Below are 10,175 nucleotides of genomic sequence, written 5' to 3'. Positions count from 1 at the left end.
TACCTACTCAGTAGCTTGATGCATATGAATGAACATGAGAAGTGGTTTCAAATGATTCTTTCAAGAAAACACACATGAACATCCCATTTGTAGTTAAACTATATTTGAACAGTTATCAACTCTATATGGTACAACTTCGTTCAGAAAATCACAAAAAGTGAAAAGGAGTCAATTGTCTCAGGAGGAAAAAAGGTCAAGTGTTCTCAGTATACTATTTAGCAAGGATTCCTTCCCTCACTTGGGAGGTCTCTTCAGTGTGTGGATTTACTTGGTGTGGCGTCCCCCAGGCGGCAGCCTCTTGAGTGAGTCTGGGCCAGATGACACCCAGATGAGGGCCGGCCTGGGATGGGAGAGTCCACTCTGGAGAGAACACCATGCGGGGTGAACTCCAACAGTGACTTACAACTGAACATTTACAGCAACATTTCCCAACAGCGAGTCTATAATGAGATGTTTGTCCCATTCCCAACAGTCACAGCTAGCAAACAGAAGAATGTGGCTGTTGTTAGAAAGGCAAGTTTCACATTTTAAGTTTGGAAAAGACACAGAGAACATGTGACATCACCATCCCTTGAAAACACATAATTCCATATAAAGTCGGCACCCAAAAAAAACCAAACAAAAAAACAAGTGTATCTCAACTTATCAATAACATAAAGACATTGTTTTCATATGCTAGTTTGCTGCTAGAAAGAGTCAAACTGAATCTTTAGGCACCAGCACAGTTTGGAAACTGAGTTGCAGCATTGGACTGTATTACAGACCTGACCCAACTCCGGTTGAAGAAGTACACTTTCCATGTAATCCCCAAAGTCTAGCAGCAATAGCACATCCCTTGAGCCCAAACACACCATCATACAAAAGAGAAAGAGAGAGATTGAAGTATGGGAAGCACATCCATTACATAAACTACAAAGTGAAAGACGGACATTTCTTCTTAAAATGGATGAAATCGGCACCACCACATGCAAAAATCCTCTGAATTTAGCATTCAAACAAATGGGTTTCCTAGCATAGTTTTGGGGTAACTGGTAGGTATTGTATTTTTCCCAATTCTACTGAGAATGAACAAGAGCTCCCTTGATTATTATGCACATACACTTTAGCCGACCAGGCACCTGCATTTCTTAATGCACTGTTTGATCTTACTGAGGCAGGTCTCATGCAAGTCTGCGTGCCACAACATCCATGGGATGTGCTCAGCTTTCATCAACTGCTCTCCAGTCTCACTGGCTCTACAAATGACTCCCTAGATGAGCTAGTACCTTCGTAAACAGAGGTAAACTACCCCAGGAGCCTGTTAGACTCTGCTTTCATAGAAATATCAAAGTGGTTATTAATTTAATCCTCGACGCTCTGGCTTTGGGAAGCTCCAGAGAGCTTTGCCAGCTTAGAGGAACTCCAAGCTGAGGCACTTTTGTGACACTGCCGTTCATGTATGTGCATATCGAATGACCAAACTGTCCCCCCAAAACAACCTGAGATCATTTGTGAAACCGACGCGTACAGGTTACGGTTTCACCCCTCATACGTACTCGAGGTCTCCAGTGTAATTGTGATCTATTATTACTTACATGAATGAAGCTAGCCGTCTACTCTATCTCACCGTTAGCCCTTTGAGAAACCCTTTGCACCTCCACATCTGGTCTAGGAGCGTGGACTGCGGCAAACACGCACACAGATGTCACAGCAAGACATGACAGGCAGACTGACTGACAGACAGACAGACCGATAGATTGACAGACCGACAAAACCCTCCACCCTTTAACCCTAGAAGATATGGCATCGTAGCCACATTGCAGGACTGTGCCACGTCTCAGAAGATGCAATGCACACTTATCAGCAGGAGCATTCTGGGTCGTGGCGCTCTCCCTCTTCCTCATGGCCATTGTTTTATAGCTGTTACTTTTTCATTTATTATTGTGATTGTTCTCCATTATAAGTGGAATCCACTTGGGACATGGTACCGTGGTGATCTATGCTGACAACTTCCCATCTTCGGTGTTTCCCATAGTGGCGTCGGCACAAAGCGGGTTTCCTAGTTGTCAAGGCCCAGTTTGGACAGGCCCTGCCTGACCTCGTGCAGCTCGTCGATTTTGCCCTCCAAAACATCCATGAACTTCTTCAGCTCGCCCTTCATGTTCCCTTGCTTTTGTTGGCTTTCATCAACATCGCTTTGGAGGACGACCATCTTCTCAGACAGCTCTTTATTTGCCGTTTCGGCAGCCTAGAAATAAAAGAGTGGAAAAATAATACATACATTAGTACCATTGGCCAGAATGTAGAGCACTCGAGTGAAGTTCACACCACCTCCCCGGCAAAAATAGGGTCAAATTATGGTCACAGGGTCCATCTTGACATTTATTCTGGTCCCGGAGGCAGCAGTGTTTAGCGCCCTGCGGAATATCTACAGCTGACCCCTGACCCTACTCATAGGATCCCATTTCTAAATAGGCTCAAGTGGCTCTATCTAAAGTGGTTAGGTTTGCTGCGTTTCAGCTGGGCGTAGTGTGTGGTGCCTGCATGACGGCATCTTTTCTAGGGCATGATTGCTGTTGTGATAAGGGTGTGGAGATACTCAGTCACTGTGCAGCTGCTCATGGCCTGAGGCCTGCCGTTTAGATCATACTGGTTCCACAGAAACAAGGACCCTCCCTGCATTGAGCTTCACTGATGTTATAAACCTTTACATACATACCACCGTGTTTTTACAGTTGAGTTAAATGTTGAGTGTATAAAATTACATTGTGTAAATTAGTATATAAAGAGCCACTGCATTCAGCTTACATTTTGGTGACAACCAGGGAACGCTTGTGTTAGAAGCTAAACGGAAACAAACTATCTATAGGGGGTGGAGTAGAACAAATGTCAACAATCCATGACGGCATGCAAATGTCTGATAGTGGAGCCGTTACTGTTGATGAGCACAATTCTGATTCCGTTGACATTTGGGAGCCAGCCTTTTGCCTACAGCCAAATCACAGGCGTGCTTCCCGTAGAAGAGATTTAGTGAGATAACACAACGTTGTTATCATAATGCAAGATGCCCCTGAAATTATTCCATACATGTCTGTGGTGCTACATGCACTCATTCTAATAAAATGAACATGTGCTGAGGGCAACATAAACAGGTGCTCCTGCTGTCTCTGGGTAAAAGGGTGGGGGTGGGGTGGGGGGCTCTTGCCGTGCTACAATTCTGATGACCGAATGGAACACTCATCTCACACGCTCCAGCTCCAGGATCTCATGTAGGGCCAGGGAGCATGCAGGGCTACTATATGGAATGCTGTCACTAATAGTCATCACCTAATAGTGTGTAAATAGAAACAGACACAAAGATGTCATTAAGTACTTAGGTGTTCAAGAATGAACCATCACCATGGCCAAAGTGGCGCTAAACTCTCTGGCTTGTGGAACCAGTTTGCAATGTACCAAAAAGAAAAGAACGTCATTCACCACCCAGAACACAATCATCATCATGGCATGCTGCTAGAGGACTGTGGTTTCTTTATGCAATATGCCTGAAGTGATTCCCTTAAACGTCAGCCATGCCACTCGCCTCATCATGACCATTGTGCAACAGAACACATTACGACCATATAACGCGCTTGATGATGTGTACCTGTAATTTTCCAGTGATGCTCTCACATTCAGCCATGAGCTGTGGGATAATCTCGGCTTGCTTTCGCAGGTTCTCCAGCTCCTGAAAGAAAGACACAGACAGACACACACACACACACACACACACAGACACAGACACACACACACACACACACAGACACACACACACACACACACACACACACACACACACGTCAACGCCCAGAATCATGCTAGCTCCACTTCAGGGACTCCAAGAAATAGATCTGGAGAATTTCCAGCATGGAAGACATGACATGAGATTAAATAAATAACTGTGGGGCTGTGTGTGCAGGTGGCACGGAGGAGTGTGAGCACCAATAAAAAATGAACCATCAAATTTTCATGCAGTCATGACAAAGAGAGGCTGGAGAAGTCTAGTGCTTACACACAGCATGCCGGCGGGTGGAGGCAGCGCACATTTAACCGCACGTCACTCACTGTGACTGCGTGACACGGCGCCATGAAACTTTCATGCGAGGCAGGCGCATGGGGGCAACCCACTGTGGGGGAGCCGCGGAGGAGACGGCCCAGCCGCTGCCACCCGGCCCAGGGGCCGACACTGACATGCATTCACAGAGACGCCGTCACTCAAAGCCCAGGGCAACATGGCTGTCAACACTGGCTGGTAAAAACATGGCCCCGCTTTGACTAAAATGTCTTCCAGGAACATCAAAAGGGGGGGGGGGGGCTTCACATTATGGGCACCGTCTTCCTCACACATTTTCAAAAGGCAGCCCCACTACTTTGGATGTTGGTCTAAATCCTCTTTTCACTAGGGCTGGGCTCTGCTGGTGCAGTGGAGAGGGGTGTGTGTCAGGACCCAAGCTGTGCGTCAGGCAGGCTGCAGCTGCCTCCATCTGATCCTCCAGCGCTGAATGCCACATTAGCCGCCTGCCGGCCCCCGCAGGGGGGACCTTCGCTGACACGCCAGCGGGGAGGGGAGGGGAGGCAGGAAAAAGACAACAGCGCAGAGCGCAAACGTCAATGCTAATGAAATACTTGTCTGCAGGCAGGAGAGCGGTTAGCCATTAACAAGCACAGGTCAGGATTTGGCCCTTCCGCAATGTTCTCAGGCTTAATTACAGCTAGCAGGCGCGGCAGTGCTGCGAGACCTGAATATCCCCCCGCGTCCCCCAGCCTGGGATGGTGTGGGAGGAGCACCGAGCCGATTTGGGACCACTGATGGCAGTGGAAACTCTTCACTCCACACACTCTCTTTGTCTTCCCTCCATTACTGACACTAAACATGAGCACACGCTGATCCAGAGAAGCAGAGTTGGCTGTGTGTGTATTTTAAAATCCCTGTGATCCTCTCACCGAGTAAACATGTCTCACATCACCTTTTTGAGAAGCACAGCCCATAATAGCTTTGCAAGGGCAATTTGTACAAAATAATAATAATACCGAAAAAATGAAAACACTATTATTGTGTCAAGCAAAGTGTTTTTTCAATGCTCAGCAAAGGAAATCAGCTAATCAGACACACTCTGCCTTCAAAGGCAACAAGTTGAGCGGCGCGTATCATTTCCTCATGGTAAGTAAACACTGCTGTGGGGCCCTGGGGGGACATATGAGGCCGCTGGCTGCACCTCCCCGCTGGCCCCTGGTCCCTCTCGGGCCTGGGCCGCCCTACTGCTCCCTGGGTGAACCTGCTGCTGGGGGAGGGAGGAGGAGCCAGTTGTGGCCAGTCAGTCTGACCTGGCCGCCAGCAGGGCTAATTCCACCCTGACGCATAGCTCAGGGTGCAGCTCAGCACAGGCTGTCAGGTGTCGGCAGGTGACGACAGTGTCACTGGAGACTGACTGGGGTTAGGCATGACTGGTGGAAATGAGGCCAGCTTCCTGTTGACCAGCCAGTGAACTAGTGTGTCCATCAGCAGGGTTTGAGGGCGTGTGTGTGTGTGTGTGTTTGAGGGCGTGTGTGTGAGGGTGTGTGTGTGTGTGTGTGTGTGTGTGTGTGTGTGCTGGGTGTGATCTCACCTGTTCTTTGTCCTGCAGCTCGGCCTCCAGCTCCTGTACTCGGAGTGCGAGCTGGGCATTCCTCTCCTTCTCCTGGTTGGCCTCCTTACACTGGGCCTCCAGCTCTGTGATCTGGGAGCAGATGGCCGTTCAGCACGTTAATCACAGCCAACAACCCCCAAACAATATTGCTCAATGCAGAAAACTGTCCTCTACAGTCTGAGTCACAAGACTGCTTGTGTTGTCCATGTGTTTTCCAACTACAAGGACAAACGCTGAGTAACCCTCATGTGACAACATCATAGTACATAAGCGCACAGGCACACACACATATAGGGGATACAGAGTTTAACTGGGTTAAGAAAAGTTCTAAACTTTAAAGTTAACGGCTTTTCAACTTTCCTTTTGTCCGTGACACAGCTACTGTGGTGCTAACTGGCCATGTCCAGTTACCATACGCTACCTTGCTCCTGAGCTGATCACCTTCTTCCTTGCAGGTGGCCAGTTGTTTTTTCCACGTCTCAATATTAGTATTGGACTCTTGCAGTGAGTCAACCAGACGGGCATTGCTCTCCTTCAAGGTCTGTAGTTCAGTCTCCCACTTCTTGGCATTAGTATTGCTGAAAGACCGTGAAACAACAACATGAATGAGACATGGATTGGCTACTTCAGACATACTTCTAGCAGTGTCTGGCATACAAGACATTCTATCGTATCCAGTCCCCCCCCCCCCTACACACACACAGACACACAGACACACACATTTATTTTTTTCTCAAAGGACATGGTGACTAGAGGAACTGCGCATGGACCAGGGAGGTAAACAGACATGTCTGAGCTCCCTGTGGAGGGTTGCCCATGGAGCTGAATAGCACGTCTTTGTCAAGGTGCTGATGGCCTGGCTACAGCAAGCCTACAGAAGGCCACCACAGAAGATGAAAAAAAACAACAACGACTCAGTGGTCACCTCGGACACCATGGGGAACTGTGACAAAACCGCCATGTCTGGCGTACCTTTGCTCCACGGCAGTCTTTAGTCGGTCGTTCTCGCTTTGGAGTAGTGCCGTCTCCGGGCCCCCATGAGAGATCTTCTCGTCGTCGGTGCCGTTGACACTGGAAGCCTGTGTGGATGAGGGAGTCTCCCGACCAGATTCCTGTCAGAGCAGAGAGAGAGGTGGTGACAAGAATGCAAAAATATCCTCCATCTCATCACATCAGAGAGAGAGAGAGAGAGAGAGATACAGAGACAGAGAGAGAGAGAGAGAGAGACAGAGAGAGGGGATAAGAAAGAATGGGATTATGGTACCACTATTCTACACTTCCTCCCCTCCAAACCTCCTCAGAGAATACTTGAGAATGTTGCCTTTACTCAAACATTCAGGAGACCCATGGTTCTCATTTCTTTGGCATGAGCATTTGGAATGATGAATGTGAGGGCCCAGACTGGGCAGAAGTAGGTTAGACCACTAGAAGAGTGTTTTCTGGGTGCTAAAATAGCACAGGTGGCATTTCACTGCCAAATACATCACAACTGGTCTCGTAGGTTGTACAGGTTTGAAATATGTACTAGTTACATACAACCAAACTAAGATTCATAAATATTTGATAAATATTTACAATTCACATACTGGCCTGAAGGAGCTCTAATAAGGCGTTATTATGAGCCACGCAAAGCCAGTGTTGTTGGATTACGTTGTGCGCCATCCGAAAAGAGAGGCAAATGGTGTCAACCCGTCGGCATGAAAATGTCAATTCGTGTACTGTCCTACAACTGCAACAGTTTGCTTGCAGAATGTGACATTTTATGTTTGGAAGAGACTTTTATTGCTAAACAAGATCTAGAGAACACTCTTAATGAAAACTTTCTTGGAGTGGGAGAGTCAACGACTGATCTTAGCAAGGCTATAGTCAGAGGCAGAATCCCAGGCGGGGTGGCTGTGCTCTGGGACAAAAAGATTGATGCTGTGATAAAGCCGATCAGGCTTGATGTTGACTGGTGTATTGGTATACAATATTCTCATAAATGTAATAAATTTGTCATTTTAAATTGTTTATACTCCATTTGAGTCTAGTGAGAATGAGTTTGAATATCTCAATAGACTGGCTTTTATTAATGCTTTTATCCAAGACAATAGCATCTGCAGTGTATATGTTGTTGGGGATATAAATGCTGACATCAACTCACTATTTGCTAAGCGTCTGACCTGCTTTAGTGAAGATAATAACATCACTCTATCAAGTAGAGTACTGTTGCCTGCAGACAGTTATACATACATAAGTGAAGCCTGGCACTAAACATCATGGCTTAACTATTGTTTTAGTACAGCTGATGGACATGCAGCCATAGAGAATATGGGTATTAAGTAATGGGTCACACTAACAGACCATACTTTGGCCCTCACAATTAACATTGAAGAATTACCATCTACAGCCAGCAACAACAATGCTATCAATGGCAATGTGAGTACTAAATTAGACTGGTCAACTTTTTCTGAAGAGGATTTATTGGCTTATTATACTAACACAGACCAGTATCTGAGTAATGTTTATCTGCCCAGAGAAGATATTCTGTGTAAGGATGTTAACGGTCAGATTGAGGAACACAAGAGTAACCTATGTGCCATGTATGATAATGTTGTGGCTGCCCTGTTTGAGGGTGGCAAACCTTTTCAAAAACACAGGAGAAACAGGGCCTATAATATTAGACCAGGATGGAATGAGCATGTGGCTCCATATCATACTGAAGCTCGGGAAGCTTACAAGCTTTGGGCCCTGGCTGGGAGACCTAGGCAAGGCCCTGAGCTTGAGAATAAAAAAACTTTCCAATGCCAGATATAAGTATGCTGTTCGTTTAATATCTAGAAATGAGCAAGCCATGAGTGCTGACTCTATGGCCAGTAAATTGATGAGCAACAACATCACTGACTTTTGGAAGGAGGTGAGGTCCCTCAATAACTGTAAATCTTCCCTTCCTTGTACTGTTGAAGGAGTCTCTGGAGAAGATACTGTTGCTGAGCTATGGAGACAGAACTATAGCTCCATCTTTAACTGTTTAAAACATGATCCATATGTGGAGGACTCTGCTATCAGTGATGAATCAATAAGTATACTGACACATGAGGTATCTGATGCCATATGGAAATTACCGAACAAAGCATGTGGTATGGACTCAATAACTGCAGAGCATCTGAAAAATGCCAGTCTCAGGCTTGCTCCCCTCCTAGCAATCAACTTTACTGGTTTGATGATCCATGGCATACTACCAGATTCAATGCTATCTATTCTGCTTGTCCCAGTTCTCAAGGACAAAGCTGGAAAAGTTGGTTGCCTGGATAATTATAGACCTATAGCATTGGCCAGTATCTTATCCAAAGTAATGGAAAGAATCCTCCTTAACAGAGTGAGTGGGTATATCTCTTCCCTGGATAATCAGTTTGGATTCAAGCCAAAACATGGCACAGACATGTGTATTTATGCTCTTAAGGAAATTGTGAATTTGTATAAGGCTAAAAATTCCACTGTTCTAATGTGTTTTATTGATGCCTCTAAAGCGTTTGATCGAGTGAATCACAAACAGCTCTTTATTAAGCTAAAGCAAGGGGGAGTGCCTGGGTATATTGTGAGGGTTATTGCCTATTGGTATGCCCACCAGCAGATGCACATCAAATGGGGGGGGGGGGGGTTCATATCTGCCCCCTTTAGTGTCAAATGGTGTCAGGCAGGGAGGAATTTTGTCCCCTGTCTTATTTAATTTATATATGGATGAACTGTCTAGGAGACTGAATGGTTGCAACACTGGCTGTATGATTGGTGGCATGCTGGTGAATTATCTTATGTATGCAGATGACCTTGTAACTGTTAGTCCAAGTAGTGCTGGGCAGCAGGAGCTTCTTAATATATGCTCTGACTATGGTGTGGAATTTGACATAAAATATAATTCCAGCAAAAGTGCCGTTTTAATATGCAGAACGAAACAGGATAAATGGCTTAATTTCCCTGTGTTCAAACTAGACAATAATTGTCTTGAGGTCTGCAAAAAGATTAAATACCTTGGTAATTTTATTACAGATGATATGAATGATGATGATGACATATACAGACAGTGTTGTAAGTTATATGCACAGGCAAACACCATAGCACGTAAGTTTAGCTACTGTTCCAGTCAAGTTAAAGTGGCTCTGTTCAAAGCTTACTGCACACCACTCTATACTGCCCATCGGTCTTCTTACAAAAAATCCAGCATGCAGAAGTTACAAGTTGCCTACAATGATGCAATGCGAATTTTACTCAAGGTTCCCAGAGGAGGGAGTGCTAGTCAGATGTTGGTATCTGCAGGAGTAAGCACACTGAAAGCACTTTTAAGAAATTTGATGTTTAAGTTCATGCAACGTCTGGATGAGTCCACCAACAGTATCATGGTGGCACTCTCAAATCCATCTGTGAGCTGCTCCAGGTACACATCCAGTCTGAGAGTGCATTGGCTGAAATGTCTGTATGTATTTTAATTGTTGTATTTGTTTTTCTTCTTGTTTTTTTTTTTTTTGTCTTTATCTGTTCTGTCTTGCGTAGCTTTTG

The 10,175-nt window shown here is 45.7% G+C and overlaps 1 protein-coding gene across 2 annotated transcripts in view; it reads right to left on the bottom strand.

The window, feature by feature from the left end:
- Positions 1 to 86: 86 nt before the first annotated feature.
- The window catches only part of homer2 (homer scaffold protein 2), a 32,460-nt gene continuing 22,371 nt past the window's right edge, over positions 87 to 10,175 (bottom strand). For both annotated transcript variants that reach the window (XM_042061429.1, XM_042061428.1), the window contains exons 5-9: positions 6,615 to 6,754; positions 6,064 to 6,220; positions 5,622 to 5,732; positions 3,623 to 3,703; positions 87 to 2,227 (exon numbers count right to left, since the gene is read on the bottom strand). In XM_042061429.1, coding sequence (XP_041917363.1) covers positions 2,039 to 2,227; positions 3,623 to 3,703; positions 5,622 to 5,732; positions 6,064 to 6,220; positions 6,615 to 6,754 — 678 coding nt within the window. In that variant the 3' untranslated portion in view covers positions 87 to 2,038. The remainder of the gene's footprint in view (positions 2,228 to 3,622; positions 3,704 to 5,621; positions 5,733 to 6,063; positions 6,221 to 6,614; positions 6,755 to 10,175) is intronic.

This window comes from Alosa sapidissima, chromosome 14 (assembly GCF_018492685.1).
Source record: "Alosa sapidissima isolate fAloSap1 chromosome 14, fAloSap1.pri, whole genome shotgun sequence".
Classification (NCBI taxonomy): domain Eukaryota; kingdom Metazoa; phylum Chordata; class Actinopteri; order Clupeiformes; family Clupeidae; genus Alosa; species Alosa sapidissima.
This window is presented reverse-complemented; position numbering and strand designations above follow the sequence as displayed.